The sequence below is a fragment of the Balaenoptera borealis genome (assembly GCF_965194805.1).
Source record: "Balaenoptera borealis genome assembly, chromosome: 20".
Lineage (NCBI taxonomy): Eukaryota > Metazoa > Chordata > Mammalia > Artiodactyla > Balaenopteridae > Balaenoptera > Balaenoptera borealis.
The window spans coordinates 9,759,171-9,774,173 of NC_138879.1; the positions used below are offsets into that span (position 1 = coordinate 9,759,171).

The following is a 15,003-nucleotide window of genomic DNA, read 5'->3' on the forward strand; positions in this document are numbered from 1 at the left end:
ATGGGCTGCCAGGTCCGGGGCCATGGAGCTTGCACGTTGGACACTGACCATGAACTTGGGCAGTGGGAACCAGGGGACACAGGTGAGGCTTGGCCACCGGCTGCACGTGGCGAGTCAGGGAGAAGAAGGCGCCAGGGAGCAGGGTGAGTGCAAAGCCCGAGGGGACAGCAAACTGCTGAACGTGGGGACCTCGGAGGGGGAGGGGGCTGAGCCGCAGGGTGGGTTTGTGAGGCTCGTAGGATATTCAGATGTGCATGCACACGCACAAACACACACATGTGCACGGCCCCGAGCCCAGTCCCATCAAGGCCGTGTTTCTGGGCTCATGAGAATGACAGCTTGAGGAAGGATGAGAAAGTGTCAGGGTCCCCAGAGTTACTACCCCATCTCCTCCTTGAGCAAAAGTACCTTATTGAGGGACTTGTAGGGGTTGGGGTCGCTGAAGCTGAATGGGGCTTCTTGCCTGAACTTCTCTCTGAACTCGTGCTGCTTGAGCTGCAGGAGGACCACGTGGAAACCATCAGGCTCCCGCCCCAGGGCCCAGCTGTGGTGCATGCTGCGCCCCGCCCCGCCCCCTGAGGCCGTGGTACCTCGAACTGCTGGCACTTCCGTCGCAGGATGCTGACCTCGTTGGCCTGCAGGGGTGCCACGTTCTGCTTCACCTGGATGGCCAGCTTCTTGGTGTTTGTCCACTGCTCCGGCAGTTCCTACACAGGCAAAGGCCAAGGACCACTCCTTTTCCTGCTCTTTTTAAAATTTTCTACTGTGAAATGATTACAGACTCAGGGGGAGTTGCAAAAACAGCACAGAGAGTCCTGTGTGCCTGCGCCCAGCCTCCGCTGGTGCTGGCATCTCACAAAGCGGACGCTCGATACCCAAACCGGCATCCGACACTGGGGCGTTTCCTTTAGCAGGTGAGGGAACTTGTCGGTTTTCACCCCGTGTTTTAAGCTGAATCCATGTGTGCGTGTGTTGTGTGCATGCACGCACGTGTGTGTGTGTGAGTGCATGCGTCGTGGGCGTGTGCAGTCCTAGGCAATTTTATCTCATGTATAGGTTCCCGTAACCCCCGCCGCGATCCACATACCTCGCTCTCCATCACCGTGAGGGAACTGTCTTGTGTTACCTCCTTGTACCTGCACCCAGCACCGCCCCCCGCCCCAACCTGGGCAGCCACTAACCTGTCCTCCGTTTCTACGATTTTGTCATGGCAAGAACGGCTTTAGCAATCAGACGAATTTTTGTATTTTCCAAGTTCTCCACACTTGGGCAAATATTGTACTTATTATAAAATATTTTAAAGAAAAAAATCCCAGCCCCCAAATTCTTTACCCACAAATAGACATTGTTTCACATTCTTCTACGATTAACTAACAGTCTCTGTTGGCAGCGACACACCTCAAATGTTTGTCAGAATTTTTATCTCACCACTCGCCCTGTCCATGGCCCTGGAGCCCCTGGGGCCCGGCCACAAACGCTTCGAATCCTGGTCCTTAGCTGAGCCCCGGGCGTGGCAGCTAGGGCAAAACACAACGTGCTCTAAAGCAGGGCCTGGGCAACACGAGATCGCCGTGGAGGTCACCGCGGCCACCGACCACAAGCCTGTCACCCCTGTGCTGTGGGGTCTCGGGCATTGGCTGGAGTTAGTGCCTCCCGGCAGGGGGAGTCAGGCCTGTTTGACCAGTCTCAGAGCCAGGGCAGAGAAGGGGGTGGGCAGCCGGGTCTGGGAGGAGACAAACTGCAGGGGGGTGGCTGGGCCGTGGCTTCAGGACCCAAATTCCGCATCGTCCCAGCCCAGCTGCACATACAGCTGCTCTGACACCGACAGCTGATGTTCTGTGAATTAGCTGTAAAGCACTGGGCTTTTGGAAGTCCCCTTCAGCCTCCCTGCTGTGGCCCACCTGTCCCATGTGGGGATGGAGCCGGCTGCGGGCCTTCCGGGTTGGGGGATTCCCAGAGCAGCTGCCCCATTGCCCTACTGGGGCGCCAGCCCTGGCCTCACCCGGTCAGGTCTCTGCTGACCCCATTCTCGGTCCACCATCCCTCGTGCCCAGCCTCCTGCTGCGCTCAGGAGGAGGTGTGGGACTTGAAGGCACTTTTTATCCATTGAAACTCCAATCAAATGGAAGAGCTACTGCTCCCCCACTTCTGGAGTCCACCTCACTGTCCCCTCATCTCCAGAGAGCCCTGTCCTCCCACCCTGCCACTCCACGGGGACCCCATGTCTAGAAGAGGAGGTCTAGCCTGCAGGCTCTGGGTCACAAGAGCCCGTCCTCCTCTGGCCCTGCCGGCAGCTCCAGCTCCCACAGCGGGGGCCCCCCAGGCCCGTTTACCTGCAGCTTCACGTGCGTCTCCTCGGGCATCTCCTCCCCGTAGGACTTGAGCAGCTCGATGGTCTGCTTCAGGGGCTCAAACATGTTGTCGGTGGCCGTCTGCCTCTCCTTGACCTTCATCAGATGCCCCATCACCTCCACGAGGCCGTCATAATCCCGCTCCTTGAGAGGCTTCGTCAAGCCCGCCCTGGAGACCTTCATGAAGGCTTCTAGGTCCGCGAGGCTGGTGGGCGAGAGGCCGCCTGCGATGGGTGCCTGCGCAGCACCCGCTGCCCCACCGGCTCGACTGGTGGGCGAGTCCCGCGTGGAGCCACGTCTCAGGGCAGCCTTTGCTGGGCCTCCCGGGCAGAAGAGCTGGATTACACGCTCTCCTGGCTCCGTGCCCCTCCCGGCCCCAACCCCACCTGTAACTGCACAGGTACCACCCGCACGTTTCACGCCAGGCTTCCCTGCCCTACTCAGGGCTCCTGAAGGATTCCTTGGCATCTGTTGCCCAGACCCGGTAAGTGCTCAGTAAAGAAGCAATGACCGAGGGACCAGGGCCTCCACGCCCCGCCAGGTGACACCTTCCTGCTGGGACCCACCCTCTGTGGGGCTGCCGGCCTCTGAGCCTGACCTTCACCTCCACACCCACCCGGTTTGGGGGAGGAGGTGTCCAATCGACACTTCATAGAAGGCCGCCTGCAGGTGCCCCTCGCACATGGCTCTCTGGGGCATGATCAATGTCAGGCCAGCGGTCCCGGTGCCCACCTGTTGACCACGTGGTTGCTCAGGTGCCGCTTGAACATGAGGCTCCAGCGCTTGATGGTGTTGAGGAGGGCCTGCTTGAAGGGGCGGCAGTCACACTGCAGCCAGCCGTTGAACACCTTGGTGTTCTCGCACTTGGACACCTCCTCATACAGCTTCTCATAGGAGTTGATCTGGAAGACACAACCCCGTTCACCTGTCGGGCTGCCAGGACCAGGGGTTGGGGCCAGCACAGCACGTGTGTGTGGGGGAGGCCCTTACGATGCACTAGTTTCCTTCTCCCAGCACCCCCGGGGTCCCCTGCGGCCCAGCAGTCTATCCCTGACATGGGACAGCCTGTCAAAAAGGGACGTCATCAAGCAAGGCCAGCAGGGCTTCTGAAAAGAGCAGGCCGAAAGTTTCAAGGGGTGAATGGGGTCCCAGGCACCCATGGGGCATCCCTTAACTCTCTATGCTGCTGCACGTCCTCGGGGCTCTCAAGCTCCACCAGCCAGCTGTCCCCCCACCCCATGTGCATCTCCCCTGTGGCTGGGTCATCCGCACTGAGCTTCAGGAAAAGAGGTGAAGTTTTGTAAATTCGCTATGTTTTCTCATGTTCTATATCCTGGTTTTTTTGGCTGCACTGCACGTCTTGCGGGATCGTAGTTCCCTGACCAGAGATCGAACCCAGGCTATGGCAGTGAAAGCGCCGAGTCCTAACCACCAGACTGCCAGGGAATTCCCATCATGCTCTATATTACTGATGCTCTGGCACTGGGGGCCTCGCTGACCCTGGAGGGACTGCCCCTGCCCCCTGGCTGGCTAAGTCCTGGAGATGGCAGACAACCCCCCAGGACCACACCTTTCATATGCAAACAACCGACCAGAGCTCACACCCCAACCACCTCCTCTACGGGGCTCTCACACTCCAGGCCACTGTCCACCTGCCCTAATCACCCCAGGCCCAGATTCCTGACAACCCGGGACAGCCAGTATGCCCCTGAATCACTGAAATGATTCAAACTAGCCCATCCTAAGCCTGCTTGCCCCGCCTTGCCCATTCTTTCCCATGAAGACCACAGTTCAGGCTCTCAGCCATGCTTTCCCCTCATTCCCTCGGCCTCCCGCCCGACACTGGTGCCTCCCCGCGTGGCCCTACGTGGCCCTGCATGGCATGGAGTGCCCCCCTCCTCTTGGGAGCCGTGAGTCACAACCTCTCTTTTCACAGCAGGCGTCTGCTGATCTGTTGGTCTCTCCATACTTGAATTATAATAAAACTTACATTTAAAAAATGTTCACCCTGGACTTCCGTGGTGGCGCAGTGGTTAAGAATCCACGTGCCAATTCAGAGGACATAGGTTCGATCTCTGGTCCAGGAAGAGCCCACATGCCACGGAGCAACTAAGCCCGTGCACCACAGCTACTGAGCCTGCGCTCTAGAGCCCACCAGCCACAACTACTGAGCTTGCGTGCCACAACTACTGAAGCCTGCATGTCTAGAGCCCGTGCTCCACAACAAAAAGAAGCCACCGCAATAAGCCCACGCACCACAACGAAGAGTAGCCCCCGCTCGCCGCAACTAGAGAAAGCCCGCGCGCAGCAACGAAGACCCAATGCAGCCAAAAATAAATAAATAAATAAATAAAAATGTAAAAAAAAATGTTCACGCAAGTTTTAAATCAAGTCCAGTGCCCCTCCACGGCAGGGATTCTGGAGGTGAGGAAGCTGGTGGGTGAGGTTCACACGCACCTGCTGCTGGAACTGGGCGAGGGTGGGCGGCATCTTGGGGAGGGTCTCCTCGGCCTGGGGGTCCAAGTCCTCCGGGCTGATGGCGCGCCCATAGGTGAGGAAGTTCTTCATGAACTCCTGGGGGTCGTCCATCCACAGGTAGGCGTAGCGCTCAAAGGAGTCCTGGTACTCCTCAGCCTCCTTTATGGCGCTGATGACCAGGCTGGACATCTCCTCCCGCATCTCTATGAGGTCGGTCATGTCTTCCAGGTCGGTCTGCAAGGGGCAGGCGGGGCACAGATGGGTGAGCGCTTCGCCCGTGATCTCCCCGCCCTGGCGAGTGGCTCCCTGTTGGTGCAAGCGTTGCTAACCTCTCAAGATGGGACGCGGGGACATCTGCAAACAATGTTTGCAATGTTCTCCCGTGAGAAGATACACTGGACGTGACTTTTGCCAGGCAAACCCCAGGATGATTCACACATGGCTTCATTCATTAAGTAGTTACTCAGCATCTGCTGTGTGCACGCAGGGGGAGGGGGCCCTAGGGGCGTCGACAGGGCTCATGGGGATGTAGACAACCCAGGAGTGGGGTCAGATGTTCATCAAAAAAATCACAGAAACGAGACATCATGACTCTGACCCTTGCATTCGGGTGTAACAGGGAGGAGGTTGGGGAACGCTCCCTGAGGAAGTGACCACTGGTCTGAGAGCTGATGGACTGTAGGTAAAGAGCAAGAATAGCAACAAAGCACATGCAAAGGCCCTGTGCTGGGAGGAAGCAGACGTTTGAGGACCTGAGTGGAGACCACATGGATGGCCAGAGTAGGAGCACGGGAGGCCTGGGCGGGACAGGATGTTCTGAGTTTCAAGTGACAGAAAACCCAACCCAAATTGGTGTTAGCGAAAAGGCAGCGATTGGCTTATGTAACTGGAGAATCTCAAGGTGGAGGGTGTGTATTAACCATGCTTTTTAAATTTCCTGTATCTTATGAAGCTTTGGCATCTTAAAAAATCTTGCTGGCTGGGGAGAGACTGCCCGTCACAGGGCCAGCCAATTCTAAGAGAGCAAAGGGCTGGGGTGGGAGCACGCCTTTCACGTGAAAACCAGCCAATCTCCCAACCGCCTACTTTATCTAACTAACCCTCACACTCCAAGCCCATGTTCCCCCTGCCCCATCACCCAGGGCCAGGTACCAGCTAACTGGAGACGACCGCCATAGCCCTGAGCCGCCGATGTGCAGACCGGCTGGCCCTGAGCCATTTCCCTGGTCCTATCTTGCCCTCCCGCAGAAACCCCAGCAAAGCCTCTGGCCTGGGCTTCGCCCCCCATCCTGCTTCTGCTTTCTGACCAAACCTGCTGCTTCCCCCGAGCCCCTGAGTAGCCAGCCGTGCTTCTCCTTTCCAGGGGAACTGTGAGTGACATTAACGTTTTCTATCAACGGCACTGACCTGTCCATGTTGTCACTCGGTCACTTCTGTAAATTAAAATCTCATGGATACAAACGAGACCAGAGCGGGGCGTGCGCAGCCTGGGGTGTGGCCTGATCACCGGGACCCTTATTCTGCTTTGTTCCGTCCTGTTCATCACGGCAAGCCCCTCAGGACCCCGGGGTGGGTGCAGGAGCCCCGGATGCGCATCCTGTCAGATTCTGGAGCACATGTGGGAGTCCAGCTCTGCGTTGGGTCTATTCTTGAGCTGACCACTGGTGGCATAGTTCACTTTATTCTGAGCTGTGGAACAGCTTGCTGCGTGCCCTTGGGCCGGAAATACCATCTTTTTGCGGCTCAGGAATCCTCAAGCCCTTCTCTCTGCCTGGAAATCCCCTTCCACCCTTCAAGACTCAGAACGCATGTCAGCTCCTCTGGGAAGCTGTCCTTGACCTTGCCAGGTCATGTCCTCACATCACTACATTCACTCACACATGCACACGTATGCACACATACCTCTGTCCCTAATAGCACAGAGCATCTTGCTGTAAATATTTGTTATTACAAATAATATGCGCCCATTATCAAAAAGTTCAAATGAGGCAGAAGCATATAAAATAAAAAGCTCCCTTGGCATCCCCTGTCCTCCTACCATCCTCACCCCCATCCTGTTTCCCAGAAGCAAGCACTCTTAACAGTTTGGAGTTTCCTTCCAGAGGAAGGCAGGCTTTTGTTTTGTTTAAACGAATGAAATCACATTCTAAACACTGTTCCACAACTTAAGCACTTAATAACAAACGTGTCACGAGCAGCTTTGCATCCCAGGCTCCCTTTTGGGACTCATCCGGATGCCTTTGTCTGGATGGGCCGGAATCTACTGAAGGACACCTGTATTTGATGGTCATTTAGGTCTTTTCCAATTTTTGTTTAACTGCCCCACAAACCATGCTCCGACAAACACACCTTCTCAGACCTCCCTTCGGGGGGCGGGGAGGGGCTGAATTTCCCATGCCTTTGCATCCCCAGGATCTGATCTGACTGCATTTTACGTGTCAGACGCACGTTAGGTGTTTAATGCATTCAGAGCAAACGGCTGCGGGAGCCCACCCAAGGCACATCTGTCAAAGAGCCTGCGTGCTCAGAGGGTCACAGCGTTTAAATTATGGGAGGGGGTGAAATACCAGGGAGGGTGGGGATGCACACTTGGTGTCTTATTGGGGGTGGGGAGGCATCAGGGGAATGAAAACCAGGTCGACCGAGGAGAAGCCGCTCTGGGGAGAAAGATGGGATCTCAGGAGTGGAGAGAGAAATCCGGGCCACCGTCCTGGGGAACCCGATGGAATGGAAGCCTCTGGGCTCCTCTTCACACTCAGGACCCGTTAGGGGTAGCAGTTGGTGGCAGGGAAAGGGGTGGGGCCGTACCAAGCCCAGACTGACCTTGTAGTTCATCCTGCCCTTGGCCAGCCTGGGGATGAGCTTGGCGGCATTGCAGATGTCAGTGACCAGGCTCCCAATCAGCGCCAGGAAGCCTCGGTCCCCGCCCACCTCCAGGGACGGATTGAAGACCAGCCCATCCTCGTCCAGCTCCATGCGGACCTCAAACAGCGGTGCGATGCTCTCCTGAAACAGGCCGTCATGGGGTCAAAGCCTTGCCCTCGGCTGAACCATTTTCAGTGCCCGGATGTTCCCCCCAGCACCGGACAAGGTATATGGCTAACTCCTGCTGGCTGGGGCCCCTGCAGAGAACACACTTCCTGAGGGCCCTTGAGCGAGAACTACACAACCAAATGCACCGCCATCGGGCCAAGTGCAGGTTGGGTGTCCAGGGCGGGATACAGCAGTGATCGTGAGTGCTGAGGAGACCCGTTACCTCCGTTCGAAGCCCACATCTGCTACTGTCTAGCTGCGTGGCCTTGGGCGAGACCCTCGGCTTCCCAGTTTCCCCAAATATACAAAATGAGTACAGCTGCTTTATAGAACAGAGGCAACCCTTGTCCCCATCTCCTTGGGTTACCGTGAGGACTAGAGGGATGGCTAACACATAGAGCACATGGGGCGGCGGCTGTCTCAGGTGTAAGTGGCAGCAGCTGTGGCCACAGTGCTCAGTGGGGCAGGGGCAGGGAGTGTCACGGACAGGCAGGATGGTCTCCGCTGAGCTCCAGAAAGGACACGCCCTCATGTCCCTTGGAGGTTCTGTTTCTAAAGCACACACGCCACAACCCTGTCTATTCCCTCTTGTGAGGGTCCCTCTTGTGAGGCTGCGAGGCTGAGGTGCAGCCTCATGTGTCAGGGGACAGGGTAGAGGCTCGCCCAACATACCGGCGAGTCTCAAAGTGCGGGCCAAGGCCCACGGGTGGCCTCGGGACCTGCTCCATGGCCACTGATCTTCCTCAAAACGTAGCCCCATGCTGGCCCCGTGGGTGGCTGGCTTGAGAGACCCCTGGTTCTAGGACTGAGGAGGGGGCGGTCTGCACTAGTGCCTGAGCGAGTTGCTAAGTGGGAGAGGTCAGTTGTCACAAACTCAGGTGACCAGACTTTTCTAAAGCCTCTGACTCAGGGGTCCGCTCCCACTGCTTGGCCACTTGCAAATACGGGGACTTCCTGGGATTTTTTGAGGATGCTTTGTTATTAGGGTCTCATCATGCTTTTGATTGTGACTCTCCTCTCTTTGTAGTGATAAATTAGTTTATAAGTTTACTATAAATTAGCTACCTTCATTGCTGATACCGTGTCACTGTGCCTTGCTTGGTGGGACTTAACAGTTGGTAATGCCGACTACTTTCATCAACAGAATCTGGGGTCTGTGATTTTCTGGTGACAACTGCCCTCTGCAGCTTGTGTAAGGGCATCTCACTGCAGTGCCCACCATCCTTTCCTGCGGGTAGTCTGTGGGGGGGAGAGTGTCTTTCATCTTGCCCTCCTGGCAGTATTCAAAATCACTTGGGAACCATTGTAGTGAAAAGGACATGGGCAGGAAATAGCTCTTGGAGAACAGGCTGGGATGCAATTAACCAGCAAATCTACTTTGCTGACCTGGTTTAAGCTTCTACTCAATTCAGCAGAGGGTTGAGCGGGTTGGTGGCTGATGTTGCCGATAGGAGGGCACCTCCCAGCCCCAATCAGCATAAGGAGGGGGCAGTGGTACCTGCTTTTCCTCACCTGGCAGCAGCATAGGACAACTCAGATCCCTGTAGGTGTTCTATAGCCCTCTTAAGCTGCAGCATATTTAAGGACCAGATATCCTGAGCACTCAGGACTGAGCTGGGTTCTGGGATGCAGGACTTTCAGGTTTAAAATTGGGACGAGTTGGTCACCCTGGGAAGTCTGTTCATTTGTAACATGACAGTCTGTTCTTTCATCAGGAAACCACAGATTATAGATTCCAGCATAAACCTTTCTCATATTTATAATATCATAATACATATATATGTATATGCATATATATATCTCACATTTGTAACTTACATCTACAACCATGTTGTCCATTAGGTAATTTAGAGACTTGCGAATGAAATGGTCAAATTCATCCAAGACCATGCTGTCAACGTAGTTGACATAATCCTTCCAGGACTGGCTCGTCGTATTTGCTCTGAAGAGTTCCGCATTTTCCTGCAAACAGAACCACATGGCTGGCTGTCGTTTCACTGGTCCACTTGTTCCCTCTTTAGGCAATTTATTCAACAATTCCCTGGGCTACCCTCATCCTTGTTCACACCCTCCACACACAGGGGTCTGCTTTTGGCTTCTTGAACGCTCCAGGCTCTTCCTACAGGCTGCTCCCTCCCATTCATGCCAGGTGTGGCTTCTTCTCATCTTTTAGGTTTCAGCTCAAATGTCAGCTCCTCACAAAGGCCCTTCTTGACCACCCCCCATTCATCTCAGGTCTGGTTCCTGTCCCTGCCCCCCGACCTGTGTTCCCTCTAGCAATTCATTATTTGTGCCTGTGATGGCACAGATGACAACTCTGAATTATTTTGTCTTTGGTCTGTACCTCCCCTTGATGCCAAGCATCACGAGGACAGGGATTGACTGTCCTTTCCACCATTATACCTCCAGCACTAAGTAGTATGCCTGGAACAGAGCAGGAGCTGGTGGGTGGGTGGGTGGGTGGATGGATGGATGGATGTTTGGGTGGGTGGGTGGGTGGATGGATGGATGGGTGGGTGGGTGGGTGGATGGATGGGTGGGTGCGTGGGTGGATGGGTGGATGGATGGATGGGTGGATGGGTGGGTGGATGGATAGGTGGATGGATGGATGGGTGGATGGATGGGTGGGTGGGTGGATGTTTGGGTGGGTGGGTGGGTGGATGGGTAGATGGTTGGATGGGTGAGTGGGTGGGTGGGTGGGTGGATGGGTGGGTGGATGGATGGATGGATGGATGGATGGATGGATGGATGGATGGATGGATGGATGGGTTGGTGGATAGATGAAACTGTAAGACACTGAGTGCTACAGGAAAACACAAAGATGACTGTGACCCAGTCTGTACCCTCAGGCAGTTATATTCTAATAGGGGAGAGAAGACACAGGCTTAAATAACTTCAGTGTAACAATGGTTCAAATGACTATTATGGGAGTAGAGGACTCTGGCAAATGTTGCGATAACGAAGCCTTGTCAATTGCTCGCTGGCCTCTGCCTCACTGGGGTTCCTGTTCCCTCCTGGCTCGCCCTCCAGCTGGGCTAGTGTGCTGTGAACCTCTTCCCAATGCTAAGCTAGATTTATCTCTCCCGTGTTGTTTCCAACACATCTGGGAATGTTAATAGGTTAATCGATTAACTCATCCAAATAACCTTTTTGCAGTTTAACATGTTAATTTCGTTGGACCTTCTGGCACCAGGGCAAAGGGGAAAGGAAGAGAATCTGGAAACAAGACAAAATATTTCTTGGTCCAGTCAAGTCACTCCACAGAGGCAATGACCTTCCAATCAATGACTTCACCATGAGAACAGCCCAGCACAGACCCTCCTCCCGGGGGGCCTGCTGGTCTGTCTGGATGTGGCGACCCATCATTTAAGGCCACAGCAATGACTTGCACCATGCACTGGGAAACCCCGAAAAACTGTCCTGAAAATATCTTGAGCTCGGTGCGGGGTGGGGGGGGCGGGGGGCGGGCAGTTTTCTCCTTTCCAGGCCAACACAGAGCTGCACCTTTCACATTTGCCTCAGAAACAGGTGAAAATGCAAGCTGGCTAAAGTGGCCATGCACGGAGGAAGGCGTGAGAACCCCATGCTGCCGGGAATCAGGCAGAGCTGCCAGGGACGTGAGGCTCCCATTCTGCATCCCCCTCCGACCGTGCCCATGCCCGTGGGGCCCCGGGCCCATGGACCCTTGAGACGGCTGGCAGAAAGGAATAACCTGCACGCTGGGCAGCCCAGCGGGCACGTGTCCGCACATTATCCCAGTTTCAACGTGTTGGCACCCAAACACCACGGGGCACCCACATTCCGTGCTCCTCTCTCTTCCCGTGCTGCCGGGCCTTCCTCACACTCAGGGGTGGGAAGCCGTGATACAGCTTCTCCCAGGGACTTGGTATGAAGGTGTCACTTGTCCACACCGATTCATGTGGGGTGGGGGGAGGGTGCTCTGACACCCTTAGGGGAGGAGGGCAGACACGTGACAAGAGGAATCAGGCTTCCGGGTGAGCAGTTAGCAGGGTTTGCTACTATAAGATGGGACCCCTGGATTAAAGGTCTTAGATGCCTGACGTTTTCTGAAGCCTCGAGCTCTCCCTCCTCCCTCCCTGGCTGCTGAGAGCCCATGGCCTCTGCAAGGCCCTCCCGGGCAGCTCCTTACCATGACCATGGACTGGATCTTCAGGCCGGCGTCCTTGACCGCGGTGTAGCGCTTGTTGAGATTGGCCATCCTCCCGTCCAAGTCTAACAGGGCCTCTTTCTTGTTGTCCTTCCTTTCAAACATTGGGTTGGCCGACCAGTCCTGGAGGGAAAAGGTGAGCGGGAGAAAAGTGTCTGGAGAAAAAGCTTCTGGCCCTACTTCCTCCTACACAGCCTTTAGAGTGAGTGTCCCCATCCTAGGCTGGCCTCGCAGAGGCCGAGGGGCCGCTGAGGACTGTTGGCCAGAGAGCCTCCAATGATGTGACTCAAAACCAACCAGGGCCTTGGAGGACCACGGAGAGACCCCTGTGCATGTTTCCCAGTCAGGAGCCCCTCTAGGGGAAGGAGCATCTGACCCTCTTGTCAGGGAACCTCAGGAGCTGGGGGTGAGGGGACATGGCAGCCGGATCCGGAGACACATGTGGAGATGTTCAGAGTCCAGGACAGAAAGGGACACACAGGAGAGAATGAGTGACTGGAGAAGGCGCCCGGGGGCTGAGGAAAGGTTGCCATTTTCGGATTGAAAGTACTTTATGGATCCAGGGAACATTAACAAAAGGAGACACACGTCTGGATACACTCTGGTGACGTGTCTGAACCCTGAAGATGACCAAGGACTCTACCTACCTTTGGACAGAGAGAACAGGAAAATCAAAAAATATCTTTCAAAGGAAATATCAAATATATCAGCAAAGGGAAGTCATACCTTTGTCAGCTTTTTCAACACTGAGGCTATAAGCAGGGGTGGCTGTGGCCTGAACTGTGCCTCCTCCCGCAAATTTATATGTTGAAGTTCTAACCTCTAACATCTCAGGATGTTACTGCATTTGGAGAGAAGATCTTTAAAGAGGTGATTAAAGTGGGGTCATTAGGGTGGGCCTAAATCCGATATGGCTGGTGTTCTTATAAGAAGAGGAGATTAGGACATAGACACAGAGGGACGACCGTGCGAGGACACAGGGAGAAGACGGCCGTCTATACACCCAGGAGAGAGGCCTCAGAAGAAACCAACCCTGCTGGCACCTTGATCTGAAACTTCTAGCCTCCAGGACTATGAGACAATAAATTTCTGCTGTTTAAGCTGCCCAGCCTCTGGTCCTTTGTTATGGCAGCCAGAGCAGACGAATATAGGGATGCTTCTAGACTACTGAAAGAAAAGGACCATATCAAAAAATCCTTTACTTGGACAAGACAGCTATAGGTGCGATACAAAGAAAGATAGTTTTGGAAAGCAAGGACTCAGGACGTAGGTCATCAACGCACCCTTTCTGAGGCAATTACTCGAGGAAATAGTCTGATCGAATGAAAACTGAATCAGAAAAAAAATCAGAAAAAAAGTGGGGTGAGCAATGGCTTTCGCTTACAATGTATTGAGTTAAATCTAAGTGGATGGTGATGAAAAGAACGTCAATTGTAACGAAGGAAAGAGTTTCACACCGTGATAAGCCAAAGGAGTCTCAAAACAGAAGAGGTGTTTTCTAATGAACAAACCAGTGCTGGCCCACGGCAGGTGTCTGCAAATTCAGGCACTGATGACAAACTGTGGTGGGGGAGGGTAGTGCTAGCGAGGGCTTTCCCCCAGTTTTCTGGGTCAGGCTTGAGAGCAAGGACCTGTGCTGCTCTGCATCGAGGGATGAGCTCCCGGTGGGGCTGAGTCTGAGCGCGTCTCCACCCCCACCCTCGTTCCTGGCACCCGCCTGGCAGAGGGACCTTCCCACACACCTGCTGAGCTCAACAGACACAAACGGAATGGAGCTCTGCAGAGTGACCAGGGGCTCTTCTGCCTTGGGGCCACCCTGATGTCACCATGGTACAGCCCAGAGCCTCACACAGCAGGCCCCCACTGCCTTGGGCACTTTCCGTGATCATCTCCGAGGGGGCCCGTTTCCCCAGGACCCTCTCCGGGGTCCCCATTTAAGCCCCGCTCTGTGCTTTGCAGGTTACTCACCTTCATGGCCTGGGAAATCCCCTCTATGTTTTGCTTTGCTTTTTGTATCCTGTTCTGCAAGTTGTATAGCATTTCTCGCATCTCTTGAATATATTCAAACACACCTAAAATAGAAGCATAAAGGGATCTTACAAAATGAACGATTTAGCAAGGGCTGGCTTAACACTCATGATCACAACACAATGCTCGGCGAGTCTGTCCGCTTCTCTGGAGCCTGAAGCAGAGGAAATCGCGGAGAGCTTCCTAAAAGGCAACGCTGAGGAATAAAGCACATCGTGTCTCTTCGGAAACAGGGCCTCCCTATCCCCACGTAGGCGGATCACTAATTCCACAGGAACTCCAGACGGCCGACAGGTTGGACCCGCCCCTCCATCCCCCTCACCCAAGTTTAACCTAAGGGGAAATGAATGTCGCCTTTGTACCTTTGCCATTCCAGAATAAGGTCGTCTCAGCGTCCAACAATTTGACATCGATTGCTTCCAATTCTGACTTTATCAGTGGAAATTCTACGTCCTTCACAGTGGTCTTTATCTGCAAAACAAGGGCTACAGTTTCAGGGCCTTTGTTCCAAATCCAAGCAGATTTAAAATCGTCTCCTGGTAAGGGTGCTTATTACTCAATACCAACCAAACCAATTACAGTTAGTGTTATTTAATTGGGAATTATGTGTACATCAAAGTTCAGGAGATTCCAACTTTTAAAATTATTTTTTATCACCAAGGATTTATGTATATACTTAACTCCTAATCACCCATGTTATGGGGTAGAAAGAGAAGGAAATTCACTAATGCAAAAACAGTGTGTACATAATCCAAAACTTACAAAATCTGGCTTAGAATAATAAAAAGAAAATCAGAGAAATACACACTGGTAACTGGGACACTTCTGGGGCATTTCTCAGAACATCGCCTTGCCTATGATCTAAGGCTCGAAATGTGATTATACAAAGGAGGTCCAGGATCTGTGGAGAAGCTGTTTCACTTGTTAAATCATCAGAGTGAACGG

At 54.0% G+C, this 15,003-nt stretch overlaps 1 protein-coding gene across 1 annotated transcript in view; it reads right to left on the bottom strand.

Moving 5' to 3' along the window:
* Nucleotides 1-15,003, bottom strand: part of DNAH17 (dynein axonemal heavy chain 17) — a gene marked incomplete at its 3' end in the record, with an annotated part of 118,884 nt that overhangs the window by 73,250 nt on the left and 30,631 nt on the right. The window contains exons 14-23 of the mRNA XM_082371732.1: nucleotides 14,421-14,529; nucleotides 13,999-14,102; nucleotides 12,013-12,153; nucleotides 9,681-9,824; nucleotides 7,653-7,835; nucleotides 4,809-5,063; nucleotides 3,084-3,253; nucleotides 2,334-2,556; nucleotides 591-707; nucleotides 409-495 (exon numbers count right to left, since the gene is read on the bottom strand). Of these exons, the coding sequence (XP_082227858.1) occupies nucleotides 409-495; nucleotides 591-707; nucleotides 2,334-2,556; nucleotides 3,084-3,253; nucleotides 4,809-5,063; nucleotides 7,653-7,835; nucleotides 9,681-9,824; nucleotides 12,013-12,153; nucleotides 13,999-14,102; nucleotides 14,421-14,529 (1,533 nt within the window). The remainder of the gene's footprint in view (nucleotides 1-408; nucleotides 496-590; nucleotides 708-2,333; nucleotides 2,557-3,083; nucleotides 3,254-4,808; nucleotides 5,064-7,652; nucleotides 7,836-9,680; nucleotides 9,825-12,012; nucleotides 12,154-13,998; nucleotides 14,103-14,420; nucleotides 14,530-15,003) is intronic.